This window comes from Corvus brachyrhynchos, unplaced genomic scaffold (assembly GCF_000691975.1).
Source record: "Corvus brachyrhynchos isolate BGI_N302 unplaced genomic scaffold, ASM69197v1 scaffold101, whole genome shotgun sequence".
Lineage (NCBI taxonomy): Eukaryota > Metazoa > Chordata > Aves > Passeriformes > Corvidae > Corvus > Corvus brachyrhynchos.
The window spans coordinates 15,183,168-15,198,295 of NW_008237239.1; the positions used below are offsets into that span (position 1 = coordinate 15,183,168).

Here is a 15,128-nt window from a genome sequence, read left to right on the forward strand (position 1 = left end):
TACTAGTGCAGACAGCTTTTTTTTCTCTCCAAATTACCACATTCTAATCCTGAATGATAGTTTTGCTATAATGGAATTATCCAGTCTATGATCTGATTGATTTTAGACCTTAAATACTGAATCTTAACACACGTAAATTTTTAATCCTTTAATTTCTCTATTCTGCCAGTAATTGATAAGGACAGCCGTACTTAGACAAGGTCTTAATTTAATCACCCTGAAAATCAATTAGAAGGTGAAAAGCTTCCTTATATTATTATTATGAAAATTTCCTGATCAAATTCATAATGCAATCATAATCAATGCATGACACCTCACACACTTCAGTCAATACGTAATTCAGTAGTTACATCTTCACCCTTTAAAAACAATATGGGAAGGAATTCATATCTTAAAAGCAGAAATAATTTAAAAGCTTAGTATTAGTCAAACACAATGGCTGAAGTCATTGGACTAAATAACCCATTATAGAAATAATCTAAATAAGGGCCAGGCATGTACCAGAAAGCATTAATTTCACTTCAAGTATCTCTCCAGTGAATTACAGTGGTAATTGTCTCTTTCCTGAAACCTTGTTGAAAACTTTCCACAAAATAAGAAGGAAAATTATGGCCCTCTGTTAAGCAGGAGAGGTGAATTAGTCACTAACAATGGTGAAACACTTTCTTCCCCCTCATCTTCACCAGCACAAAAATCAAGGTTGATGCAAACTTAGGCTCACTATCAGTAAAGGGAGAATTTTTACATGAGCTTGGACTCTACAAATTGATGGGGCCTGAGAATATCCACTTGAGAGTGTTCCAAGAGCTTGTTGACATGGCTGCAAGGTCAGTCTCCACAATCTTCCAGAAGCTGTGGAGATTGAGGGAAAACACAGAAGACTGGAGGAAGGCTAATGTCACTCCCATCTATGAGAAGGGCTTAAAGGATGATGCAGAAAATTACTGGCCCATCAGTCTTACTTTAGTACCTGGCAAAGTTATGGAATGAACCTTCCTGGGAGCTACCACATGTAAGATGAAACACAACTGGGAAAAGTCAGCACGGATTCACCAAGGGCAAATTGTGCATGACCAACCTGACTGCATTCTACAGCAAAGTAACTTCCTCAGCAGATGTGGGGCAAGCAGTGGACATTTTCTACCTTAATTTCACCAAGGCTTTCTATACAATTTGCCACTTCCCCTTCCTAGAGAGCCTGATGTGTGATGGTCCAGACAAGTGGTCTGTGGGGTGGGTGGCAACTGGCTGTCAGGCAGCACCCAGAGGAGAGTGGTAAATAGCTCCTTTTCAAACTGGCAGTCTGTCACAAGAGGGGTCACTCAGAGACCAATACTGAGCCAAAAGCTGTTTAATATCTTCCTAATCTGGATGATGGGATCAAGTGTACCTTGATGAGACGTGATGATGACACCATGCTGAGTGGAACTGGACACTTTGGAGGGGAGAGGCACCCTGCAGGAAGACATGGATAGACTGAAAGAATGGGCTAACAAGAACCTTATGAATTTCAACAAAGACAAATAAAAGGTCTTGCATCTGGGAAAACATAAACCAGGAATGCAGCACAGGTTGGGATATACCCAGCTGGGGAGAAGCTCTGTGGAAAAGGACCTGGGGATCTTGGGGACAAGCAACTCAATATGAGTGGGCAGTGTGCTGCTGTGGCAAACAAAGCCAACAGGATGCTGGATTGCATCAACAAGGACATCTCCAGCAGAGATGAAGAAGTCATTATTCTCCTCTACTCAGTGCTTGAAAGGCCACACCTGGAACACTATGTTCAGTTTTGGACCCTGCTGTGCAAAAAAGATGTGGACAGGCTGAAGAGAGTCTGGAGAAGGGCCACAAAGATGATCAAAGGATGGATTGGGTAGTCTGTCATGTGAGGAAAGGCTGAGAAAACTGGATTTGTTCAGCCTTGAGAAAAGAAGGATCAGGAGAGACCTTATCACTATGTTCCAGTGATGCCTTAGGTTTTAACTTTCATATTTTTCAAACCCTGTACTGCCTAGCGTGTAACTCTGAAGTTTCCTGTAGCCTGTTAACTCCTGCTCTCTCATGCTAGGTAGACATAACAAAGCCTCTCCAGGCCTGCTCTCCAAGGACACTCAGACTGTCCTAGGCCCAAAATGTGTAAACCAGCATCTAAAAGGGGGGCAAGCTTGGGAAAATTACATCATTAACTGAAGCTTTAATTGGAGAATTTATGCTGATATGCAAATGAACCAAACTTATAAAAATGTGACGAACTCGTGACCCATCATCCATCTTGGGGTCCATCTTGGCAGTATCCTCTGGCTCCCCAGGGTGTACCTCTGAAAGCCCTTCAAATAAGTATCTGCCTTTATTCCCTTATTCTTGTCCAATCTTTGTTTTTAGGTGGCCTCTCAAGGCATCACCAGTATTTAAAGAGTGGCTCCAAGGAAGCTGGAGTCCCTTTTTACAAGGAGTCACATGGATTCAAGTTACTCCTGGGGAGAATCCAACTGGACACAAGATGAAACACTTCACAATGAGCCAGCCATTGGAATAATGTTTCCAAGAAGTGGTGGATTCCCCAACTCTGGGAGCTTAAGATTCAGATACTGGACAGCATACTGGGTCATCATGTCTAGACTACGCTTTTGCCAAGAAAGGTTGGAGCAGATGATCTTTGTCTTCTTGGCTATTATTTCTCATCAAATCCCTCTTCGAAAAAGTACTTTGGGTTGTAAGTTTATTATACCAGCACATAAGAATCTCACAAAAATCTTATAAAGTACTGAAGTACTGGTATGGAAGACCCACAATTGCTCTAGCAAATGAAAACCATTAGAAACAGTCACTTTTCCTTCACATATCTCTGCACTATCAGGCATTTGAGTTTGAGAATTTCCAGAAGCATTCACACACTCACTCTAAAAGGTGACCACCCATTGAACTACTCTTTTCTATGTTCAAACCTGCCTCAAATTCTTTCTTTGATCTGTACTATTTGCTTTAACTGAAGTGAAATCCACCTCCATTTAACACAGAGTACATGGATCTCTGTCACGCTAAGCTTTCAAGAGATGCTTGGTACCTTCCACTGCCTCCTTTTTTTTTTTTTTTATTAAATAAACATGATGCCTTTGTGTCATTTTTATCTTACAGCTTTTTCATTTTGTTTGCTAGTTTCAGCAACTTTTATTTCCCTAAATCTCCCTCCGCCTTGCACCTTTTTTTAGCAGTGCACAAGCACAAAAGGAATCCCAGAAGACGTCATGCCTGAAGCAAAACACAGCACTTCCGTGACAGTTTCTTCTGCTAATTCTTAGGCTTGACATCTGCAGAGAGAATGCTTCTACATTCCAAAATAGTGAATCATGTTTGCACAAAATTAGAGAAAGCCCAGCTAGAGTTGTGACAAAAGGGGAAGAACTGCTCTTTTCAAAAGTAGTGTGTTTGTGATAATCAAAAGACCCAATTAACTGGTTTTGCACAGACAGCTGAAACTCTGATCTAGTCTAGGAAGGGGCCTTTCCACTGGCAGCTTGATATAACAATGGGAAAGCTCCTGCTTTTACAACGTCCATTGTACAGCACTACTGTGTGCTCTAAAACTTACCATGCACAAGCAGAAAAAATGGGTTTTAACCATTGTCATAGGTTAGCAAGCATAGTCCTGGAAGGGACGTCCTTGCTAAGGGGTGCTTACAGTTTCCTCTGGGAACTGATAGAACCTATCAGCTGGCCAGTTTGAATATGGACAATTCTCTAAGCCACTTAAAGTTGTGATCACCTCTGTTATCCACATTTAAGAATAGGCAAACTCCCCCTCCAAGCTCTCTCTTGTTTCCGGCGCTGGGACAGGTGGCTGCAGGGCCCGAGCAGGGCCCAGTGGGCCCGGCCAGGCCCTGCTTGGGCCAGGCCGTGAAATTCTGTTGTGAAGCTATGATATATCAGAGTATCCTGTTGTAATTTCATGAAGATATGGGGGGTGGAGTGTTCAACTCGTGAGCAGAAGCACCTGCGCTGAGATAGGCAGATGCTGACGCAGCTGTAATTTCATGAGAAGTTTGGACAGGGAGAGATGGACCAGATGAGGACTTTTTGCTCCAAATGGGAAAGGAGAAAACCTCAGTCCGTAGAGATGAACCAGATGAGGACTTTTGCTCCAAATGGGAAAGGAGAAAACCTCAGTCCCTAGAGATGAACCAGATGAGGACTTTTGCTCCAAACGGGAAAGGAGAAAACCTCAGTCCCTAGAGATGAACCAGATGAGGACTTTTGCTCCAAATGGGAAAGGAGAAAACCTCAGTTCCTAGAGATGCTCCCAGAGATAGTCCTAACGATGAAGATGATGAAGACCCTTTGCTCCCAGGGAAGGAGAAGGGCCTCTGTTTTTGTTTCTGAACGGCTCAACCTTAAAATTGTACCCCAAAAAACTTCAAGAGTGGACCCTCGAAAGCAGTTGCGGGAAAAGCTGCAAGTCGGGGGAAAGGACTCACACGCAGGCAGAGAGACTCCTCTTCCTAAATGGACTGAACAATATTTGGAAGTGGGCGGCTGTCTCGTTGTGATAATGTTTTCATAGCATGAGCAAGAAGAGACTTCTCTTTCTAAATGGACTGAACAAGGTTATTATGGAAGTGGTAAACAGACTGAACATCTTAAGGGTTGTCTTTTCACATTGTCAGTGGGAGAAGGGAGGAAGGTGGGGGGAGGAGGAGAGTTCTGAAGGTGGTATAATTTTTTTTTCTTCTTTTAGGTCTGTTAATAAACTTCTTTATATTCTTTCAAGTTTGGTGCCTGTTTTGCATTTCTCCTAATTCTTATCTCACAGCAGATAAACAGTAATGAGTATTTTGGACCAAACCACTACACTAAATTGGTGTTTCCGCCCGGTTACAAACCGAACCCGCGACAACCATGCAGTGCAGAATGTCACACAACACTGGCAAAAATCTACTTTGGCACTAAAGCCAAGATGATGCAGAAAAAAAAAAGCCAAACTGTGCTTGTATGCCAAAGCTTGTGCTGCATAGTTGATCTGTTACAGTACAAGAGGTAAATCTGAAAAATAATACACAAGGTGAGATTCTTTTCTTCTTCTTCTTCTCTGTAGTAGCTACAATTGGAAAAAAAAAAGAGAAAGAAAAAGCAGCTACTTCATACTGATAGAAAGTATGTCGGTGCCTAAAAAACCAGTTCATCTTAGTGAAAATATTTCCCCTGTAACACTGGCAAGGTCAGCATCAGCTTGGCTTATTTGTTGCCTAAGTCCCTGTTGTGCATGTTCAAAAATGTTTTAAGTTGTTTTGTTCATAAAGCAGCAGAATTCACTTTGTTGTGCTGGATCACTCCTTTTTCTCTATATGCAGGTCCTCTCTCACTCCCTATCTTCAGGCTTCTTGGGATTCAAAAGGAAGAAAGGAAGGAATGTGTTTTTCAAGATGAAACTGTGAATTCATTTTAAGTACTAAGATAAAATTCTACCTAAAATCTCTGTGCAAACAGTTCTTAGGCAGAAAAAAGGATGGTTCTCCTTCTTACTGAAGCCAGCCACTTGACGGTGATACAGAAGATCTTTATCTTTCTTTCACAGAAATGAAGATGTGGGTTCAAATCATTCTTTTATGAAGACAAGAGGAGAAAATGTAAGAAGTTGACATAAAAATTAAAAGAATTTCTAAGGACAAGTCCTGTGGCAACAACCTAGACAGAAAGGACACAACAAAATGCAAGTTCACCAAGAGCTTTTTAGTGTATAACTTAATATAGAAGTCAGGAAAATGATTGGCAATATTAAAAGTTCCCTGACAAAAAGTATGTTCTTCAAGTCCTCAAAACAAATGGGCTTTGTTTCTCTCAGAGTATTCAAAAGCTTGGAGTAAGAATTTCTTTTGTAATAGTTTCTCCCTCAGAAAATCTTGTTTATTTTCTTCAGTTCAATGTAATGAAATAAAAATGGCTGATTCTTCAAAAGCTATGAAAGGAAAAATGCCAGCAGAGAAACAAAGAATACATAAAGCCAAGCTAAGCAAAAAGGTCAGATTTCTCTCCTCCTCTTCCTTTCTCACCATCTTTTTAGTATAAGGCTGAAGCAAACATTTGCCATAAAGTTATGTCCATAGATCAGGGAATCCTGGCCATCAATCCAGAGAAATAGATGGACCACAGGTGGACTATAAAAGCGAGTAAAAAATTGGCTAAGCAGCAGGACTCAAAGGCTTGTGACAAGTGGCACAAAGCCCAGTGGGCAGCATTTACAAGAAACTGGTACTGGGACCAATTCTGTTTAACAGCTCTATTCATTAAAATGGATCCCAGGCGATGGGATGGAGTGTGCTGTCAAAAAGTTTGGATGCAATTAAAAGAATAAAATTGAGGGCTGCAATGGATACACTGCACACAGAGAAACCTTAGCAGGCTGGAGAAATGGACTGACAGAAACCTTGTGAAATCCAGCAGAGGCAAATGCAAGTCCTATAGTGCAGTTTTGGGTACTCTGGCACAAAAAAAAAAGAAAAACAAAAAAAAACAAACAAAAACAAACAAACAGGAAAATACAAAAGGTACTTGCAGACGGGAACAAATCCAGTGGAGTGGTACCAAGATAGTCAGGGGGCCAAAGTACATGACATTCAACAAGAGGCTGAGACAGTAGGGTTTGTTCAGTCTCAAGCATGGAAGGATGGAGGAAACGACTGCCTTCTTCAATTACCTCCCTGAAGGATATAAAGAAGACTGAGCCCCACTTTCTTGGACCTCTATAGTGACAGAGCAAGACGCAATGGACACAAGTTCATACGCAGCAAATTTTGTGTAGGTATAAGAGAGAAAAGTAAACCAAAAGACGGGTCAAACTGGAAGCTGGAACAATATTTGCAAACATACTTAGCTACATATGGAGAGAAAAATCAAGCAGAGAAAGGCCTAAAAAGGTCTAGCTGGACTCAATATGAGCAAGAAGACTAGATGATTTCTCTTCAACACTAAATTATTACATTATTCTGAATCAGTGATTAAAATTCATTTCTAACCATCTCAAATCAATAGTTTTAAAAAGAAATGCTGGAAAATATCTAGAGGAGAAAAATAAAATAGAAGGAAAACTTGTTCTAGTCATGCAACCTTCCCTCTATACAGAAAATTGTCAATCAGAAAAAAAAAAGGCAGCTCTTTCCTACTAAAAGTTATTTGGTGAAATGAACATCTTTCCTAGTCTCATTGGGTTAGTCAGAGCTTATAATAGGATATATGTTTGGAAAACATTCTTAGAGGTCACAAAAACAATCCACTTACTCCAAAGCAAATCAATTTTACCCCGGTTATTCCTGACAAATGCTCATCCAACTGTTCTTTAAAATCTGCAGCGTCAGAGCTTTCATTTCTTCTAACAACAATGAATTCTTTTGCTCAACTAGCCTGAATCTTTTAGAAAAAAAAGACAATCTACCTTGCTGTATTTTAAGCTTATTATGAGCACACTGCTGCTTTACTCAGAGTAAACACAAGAAGTTCATTCTCTTCTTTTAAACTACATATCTTTATATATTTCAACACCATTATCGTGTCTTCTTTTAGTCTTCATTTTTCTAAACTACACCATTTTCTTTCGCCTCTCCCCTTTACTGTTTTAAGACCTCTAATCCTGTTCATTGTCTTGGTATTCAGTCTTAATGCATCCCATAAAGTTTTGTTGGGATGCTGGAAAAGGCCTGTTTATTTGGCTGCACAAACTAATGAAAGTATCTACCTTCTTTGACTAACGATCAGATGTTTGCTCAAGATCCTGCAGAGTGGAATTTGTTTTACACTGCTGCAGAGAGAGTCCACTGTGATGAAGAGCCATGGGGAGACCAACACTGAATGACCACAGCCATTCTCAGCACTTCTGCTCAGAACAAATGTAAACGATGCCTGTGCAGTGTTCCATGGCAAACTCATTAAGAAACATCGTTACTGGAAAGATTCTCCACTCTGAGAAATGTCTGTGTATCCGAGCCAGAACCTGGCAGTAAAAACACTAGCACAGATATATATTTTTTTTTAAATACACATTTTTAAGACCACTTTACAACACTAAAAATGTCATTGTAAAAAAAAGTTCTTCTTGTAATGCCTAATATATTAACATCTTACCTCATACAGTTATTGTCTAATTATTACAGAGCTGAATACGCATCATGTAGAGGTTAGCAAAGATTACGTAGTCCAGGCAAGACATACTTCTTTTTAAGTGTATTATCCTATTTCAGAAAACTTGGATTCAAACAAGGCCAAACACAAAACTTTCTTCAGAGTAGACTGCATTTTGATCAATATTACATGAATAATTTTCTTTTAAAACAAGTAGCATCCAAGAGGAATGACGTCTGACCTCCAAGCTTGCCTGTCTACCCCCTCTATAAAATAGACATTACTTCTCTTGATGACAAGAGAACCAGAAGGGCAAACACAACAGTGGTACTGCAGCATTCTGACCCCAGACTCACAGCCACAGCACACAAGCTGGACCAATAAAAGCAAACCACACAAAATAAATAATTTGTAAAACCTTCTAGCCCTTTCTAAAGGTCCTTTTAAGTATCAAGTCCCACATTAAGAAAAATCTGAACTTCAGCTCCCCATATGTTAAATCAGAATCACACCACTCTGTTGTCTCATGGGGAAGATATGAAAATAAACACCAAACAAGAACACTAACAGCTCTCCTTTGCCTTGTGGTATTTTGATAGATACAATGAATGCTGTTGTATCTAAGAACTTCAAGGAATGCAAATAGGTACTAAAACTCAAGTCTGCATCATTTGGGAAATGATATTATTCATGGCTAAAACATTTCTTCACAGTTTGAAGAGCTGAAAAGTTGCATGTGGACAGTAACAGCAGAAAAAAAAATTGTTACCTGATTTCCTCTCATCTAATGTGTACTCAGAACACATCTTCCTGTGCAGCTGGAGGCTGTGTTACAGACAGGACAAAGCTTAGCGTAGCTGGTGTTTATTGAGTAACTCTTTTTTTTTTTTTAAAGATGAATTTGGAAAATTTCCCAGAAAATACATCTGCCCCTATTACTTGCACCTTGGACTGTAAGACCAGCCAGGGAGATAGTGAGGACAACTGCATTTATTAGCAATGAATAAACTGATCAATCTTTTTCTAGATTAACAGTGGGAGATCCCAGACGCACTGAGAAGTATCTGTCTGCTGACTGACATATACAAGCTGGCACACTTTTGTGTCAAAAATGTACACAGCTGCATGCACACTAAAGCTGTTCCATCCATAAAGCACAATTGCCAACTGCTTGTCTTCAGAAATGGGTAATAAGAGAGGGTCTCAACAACGAAACAACTGCAGAGTGCAGTAGGAGAATATTTTTCATCCACTTAAGTGTCTGTCTTTCTAAACTCTCCTGGATTTGCTATCATTTTCCCCTCCATCATGTTTTGGAAGAAGGACAGATGACCTACTTCGAAAAACCCAGATTTATATTTCTCAAAATCTTTATTGAGTTGCCAAACCTGAGATACACATTTTCAGGTACCAAACATAGACTGATTTAATCTGATTGTCAGTCATTACTAGCAGATGTCTTGACAAATTGCCTAGTGTGTTTTAGTTCTAGGTTGTCTCCAAATACTCTTGACTAATAGCTGGTAGAAGAGAAAGATCCCAATCCAAAGCTATGATAAATTATATTTATCCATACAGCGTTATCAGCCATCAGCTGCCAATATAGAGGGAGCTTTATTTTAACATCTCCCAACCTGCCTGTCCAAACTCTCTCAAATCATCTCAGCCATCACAATAAACTTTACTCGAGGCATCAGTCTCAGCTTATGGAGCATAACTAAACCCCAGAGTGAATCGACACTTGGGGAGATAGCTGTTGGGCTTGCTTGGTTACAAATAGACGCAACTGACAACAGAAGAAACATATCAAAGGGGCTTTTTCTAAATATATAGTAAAGGGTGCAAACTGATGTCAGGAAAACCGTTGAGCAATTTGAATGAGGAAAGGAATCCAACAGCTGTTCCTACAGATTCCTGCACAGAGACAGGTTGTGCCAGTCAACATGGTGTCAATATTTAACTAACACATTATCACTTATTATTATTATTTATCAGTCAAGTAAGCACCTAGCTAGAAAAAAATGTGAAGGCATCTTCAACTTTGTTTTTTTAAGTCAGATTCACCGAGTGATCATAGAGAGGCAAGAAGCTGATTTCTGTTTTAAACAAAACCTGAATTTGCACATACGCACTTGCAAGTACTGAGTGCTCAAACATCCTTGCCAGAATTACCTGTGGTGACCCTGAAGACAAGGAATGTCAGTTGAGTGCTCTCCAAAGCTCCAGCGTTCTTTTGTGTGTCAAAAGTGCTGCATGATTTTTGCAGCCCTTCTCTCTCTTAACAAACAAGGCTTAGTACCAGGTTAAGTTGTGTCATGGCCACTGGTGTGGCCCTCCACCAGCAGTGTGCTAGTTAATGCTTGCTCTTACAGTTACCCAGATTCCTTTTGGATTTCCCCTTCCTGCTATCATTTTCATGACCTGAGATAAATATACACACACACACAGACCTTTTGTATACCTTTTCTTAAGTCTTCAGCTCTGCTGTTTCTTCTTTTAAACACTCATACTTCATGAACACGAATACAAGATTTCACTTACAGACCTCTACAACATCTCAAACATGCAACCAGATTCATTTTTGCAAAAAACATATTGTGTATATCTTTGCTTTATCCCAGAAGCGAAGGCATCAGCAAATGATGAGAATCACAGAAGTAGGACATAGGTCTGCTTCCATCTGAAAATTTCCTGGTTCCAAAGTTAAGTCACTAATCAAGAAAAAAGAGAACATCCAAAGGCCCAGAAACAGTGTAATTCTGTCAGAGCGGCAGGCTTTTTTCTTTCCTTAACAAAACAAACAGGATCACAACACAAATCTCTGAACCTGGAAGACAGAGCTTTTTCAGTGCTTATGCAGCCCCAGGAATCCTCGAAAAGGTACCAAATAAAACACATCTTAGCACTCACAGCAAATTAAAGTTTTTATCCCAGAAGAATTTACAACTCAGAAACAAGTCAAACATGCAGCAACATTCACTGTTATGTACATCTCTCTGTCCAAAGAAGATGTAAAGAAAAAATCCCACATCCACAGGCTTTTTAAGTGAGAATCAAATCAGCCCATACATCACTAATCATTACACTAATTAGAACCTACCAACTCTAACAAAGAAGTTTTATAGAACATGATATTAAATGGTGAAACAAATGCAGAGTACAATTACTACGTTTTCTAAGTAATTTAAACTCATTTACCTGTAAAGTAGGTATTGGTGGGGAGAGTGGAACTTGCAAATCTGTAGTACCCATTTCCTGGGAAACGGATCCCTTTTGTTACTTCTATACTCATTGCAGCTAAAGATGAATCCATCCTCTCCACCTGGTAGATGGGAGAAGGCCCATTAAGCTCTTCAGGTTCATTCCAAATTATCTTTACTGTTGTGCTGTTTATTCCTTCAACATGAGGGGCACTAAGTTTTCTTGGAGCTGTGGATAAAAAAAGTTATCTACGTATCATCATCCGTAACACTTGGGAAATTATTTTTTGCACATAACATAATCTTTACAAAACATCCTGTTTCAGTTTTTGATCTTCTTAAGAATAAACACGGATATCTATACAAGTTTAATTAGGAGAGAAACAAACCCTCAAAAAATATTCTTAATCTTTATGAGAAATTTACTTTCAGTTGCACAAGAAATACTTTGTTTCTTCAGACTTTAGAGAAATGTCTCTGTAATTATATCTAAAATAATTATGTTCATAATCTTTGAGAATATTAATCAGCATCTTCATAAAAAGTATATTTGTATTCCTTCCTTCCTTGATGGGCCTCTCATGCCAAACTCCCTGTAGGTGTGTATCTGTATGTCTTTCACAGGTAGATGTGAGCGAAAAACCAAAGGAAAATTTTAACAATTAATTTAATTCTTGTTACATCTCAGTATGGCACATGACAACAGGAGTCTCTCGTCACAGGACTTATCCTCACCAAGAGGAGCAGAAGCAGCTCTCTGTCCACAATACTGAAGGCCCATCCAGTTGTTCTCATGATATGCACACCAGACACCAGCTTGCATTCAGATAATTACTCAGTTCAAGAAAACGACCTTCTCTAATTTTTGCCCACCTATTCTGGTGCACACCAAGACTCCAAAACAAGACTGTTTCCATGAAGGTAGCAGCACAAGATAGTTTTACATTATTAGGATGATCCTCCTACCATTAAATCCAATACTTTGATATTCTTTTACACACTCCGATGGCATTGGCTACTCTATAGCTGAGTTATTAACCAAACTTATTCCATTTTTTTATAAAATACTGTATAGTAAGCCACTGGAGGGCAGCATGACCTGTTTGGATAATGACATGATGGTCATACAGGTGGAAAAAAATGGACCATCACTGAAACAATAGAAGACATTATCTGGAGAAGTATGAGAACACTCTGCTGTGTATGGAATCTGTATACATCTTATCTTGTCCTGTTTTCTTTCCTTCTTTCCCTGGTAAAGAAAAGGATTTAACAACAGAAACTTCATTTGTACCCAGGAAGCGAAATACAATGACAACTTGTAAAAATTACTTGTTCCCATAATGACACAGTAAAGAGCAATAAAGGCCTTTCAAGAACAATAAAACCTGAATTAAAACATGGGCCTTCAAAATCTGAACATATTACTTCACAGCCCAGCATTGTACATAGCACAAGTTCTTTAGAGAGGAGAGATTGCTTCATTTAAAATGAATTAATAACATCCTTTTAAACATTCCCACATTTCCAAGATCATTAACATATTTTTCATTTTTCCTATTTGCCAGTAGTATATTATTTCTTTCTTTTTTCTTTTTCTTTGTCCCCCACACCCCATAACTTGATATATATTCTTCTTGGAGAAAGCAGGGAGTGGGGGAACTGGGAAACTGCCAGTGGCACTATGTGCTGTAAATTCCTGCTTAGGTATCATTTATGACTTCACAATCTAATTAGTATCTCAAGCGATGGTAGAAATTTACAATGTCAAAATTGAAGTAATGCAGTGTGAGGTCATAAGCTTTCCTGCATAAGTAGGGCACAGCACTAATGAATTGTGGTATTAATGCACAAGTTTAAATAGAAAACATGGCTTAACAATCAAAACCTCACCTTTGAGGCAACCAGCCTACGTCAGCATTTTAAATGCAAACTGAAGAGGTTGAGCCCTCCAGTTCAGATTACTGATGGCAGAACAGAAATGCTAAAATTCATTATTTTTAACATGCATACAGCTGACTAGCACGCATGACAATAACTACATCTTCCTTTAAAGTCTAGTATTAATAAACGGCAGTTACTCGGACCATAATTATGGCATCTCTGATACCCAAACCTGAAGCTTTTATGGGGCTTATGCAATTAACTACTTAAATGCATCGTAACACTTGCTTCTCTGACAGGGAAGTATTGATTTTTTAATCATTTTCAAGTCTCCTCTAGCACAAATAAATGTACTACAGTTACAGTTAATGCACTGTGTACACGCATTAAACACTGGCATGACACAATTTATTATTTTGTGATATATGGAACACAAGACTACCCTTTCAGAAAGTAGCGTCCTTGCTATAGCATTAGTATTTAAACTACAGTCTCCTTGATGCTTGAGAATTCTTGTGCATCAAGACAGCAGCAAACTGTACAGAATAGGCCACACAAGTATTTAAAAACAAATAAAAAATAACAAAAAAACCCAAACAGAAAACCCAACTGCAAACAAAAACAGACAGGTCTTGAAATAAATCTGTAGCACTAGCCCAGCAGGGTACTAAATGCTGAAATTAAAAATATTCAACACTAAAAGATACAGTATATATTTTCCTAAAGGTGTCACTGTGGTACCTGTAGCTACTTTCTGAAAGATGAATTGAGTGTAATTTTACCTATTTAATTTTTTTTAGTCACGTTCTGTTAAGACACATCTGTCAAAATAATGAGCGTGCTGCATTTTAGCGGATTCAAAGTCACATTTTTGTGTATTTTAATTATGTAGTTTTAATGTCTTGCTATATAATACATATTTAATATATTATAAGGCTAAAACAGTATTTAAAAGCCCATGATTGCTGCATGCCATTGTGTAGCAGAGGGCACAGAAAAGACCAATAAAGACAGATGGTCCATACAGCTTATGTTGAAGTCATATATCTAAATATAGATGTTGCTACACAGGTCATTACAAATAAGCCTTTCCCATGTGTTTAGGCACACACATGTACACAAAAATGAAGTTGGTAAGTAAAGAGCAGTTAATTTTGTTTTGTTTGAAATAATATCATTTTAGTTTTAGGCTCGAAGACAGATGCCAGCATTTCGCTCCGAACAGATGGTAATTCCATCTAATAGTGCATCTCTGTATTAGTAAGGTCTGTTGTGTATACAAACAGTAATAAACACTAGGTAAGGATCAAAATAAATTTTAATTGTTGACATTAAATTCTGGCAGCCGTGGTTCTAAGGATACAATACTCCTTTCTCAAGTCTGTCAGGTTTACTAATACAACTGCTAAAGCTTTTCCGTACTCTGCCAGATTCTTGTCCCAGGAATAACATATTTACACTGTGGCTAAATTTTACAGGCTTACATATGTTTGAGTAACTCCTGCTCAGCTTACTGTAGGTAGGTATTTGTGTACTCTTCCACCGAAGCTTTCAATTAGACACTGAATGGTTCAGGAATGTAACAGCAACAAAAAGTATACAGTTTTTAATTGTTGTTAAGTGGAATCCAAAATGCATATGTACAAATTAAAAGAGAAAACACCTGAAAATTCGAGGACAAAAAGTCACAGAAAAGATCTTTTTCTTTTCATATTGGAGTTTACCTTGCAGGTAAAATTACATGCCTCACTATGGGTCATCCATTTCATTTTTGCTACCAGTAATTAGTCCAGAAGATCCCGAGTTTGCCATTGCATTTCAGGTATGTTCTTCTCTTTTTCTGCACTTCACAGTGGTATCAGTCATTCCAACAGTAAATGAGTCAAGCAATAATACCTATGTCTTCTGACTGTATTTTGAGTTATAAGAGATTCTTTA

At 38.7% G+C, this 15,128-nt stretch overlaps 1 protein-coding gene across 2 annotated transcripts in view; it reads right to left on the reverse strand.

The window, feature by feature from the left end:
• Nucleotides 1-15,128, reverse strand: part of USH2A (usherin) — a 388,071-nt gene that overhangs the window by 278,696 nt on the left and 94,247 nt on the right. Inside the window, exon 20 of one of the 2 annotated variants that reach the window (XM_017730037.1) lies at nt 11,305-11,535. In XM_017730037.1, coding sequence (XP_017585526.1) covers nt 11,305-11,535 — 231 coding nt within the window. Of the gene's footprint in view, nt 1-11,296; nt 11,536-15,128 lie in introns of those variants that run through there. The other variant, XM_017730036.1, reaches the window with a different exon arrangement.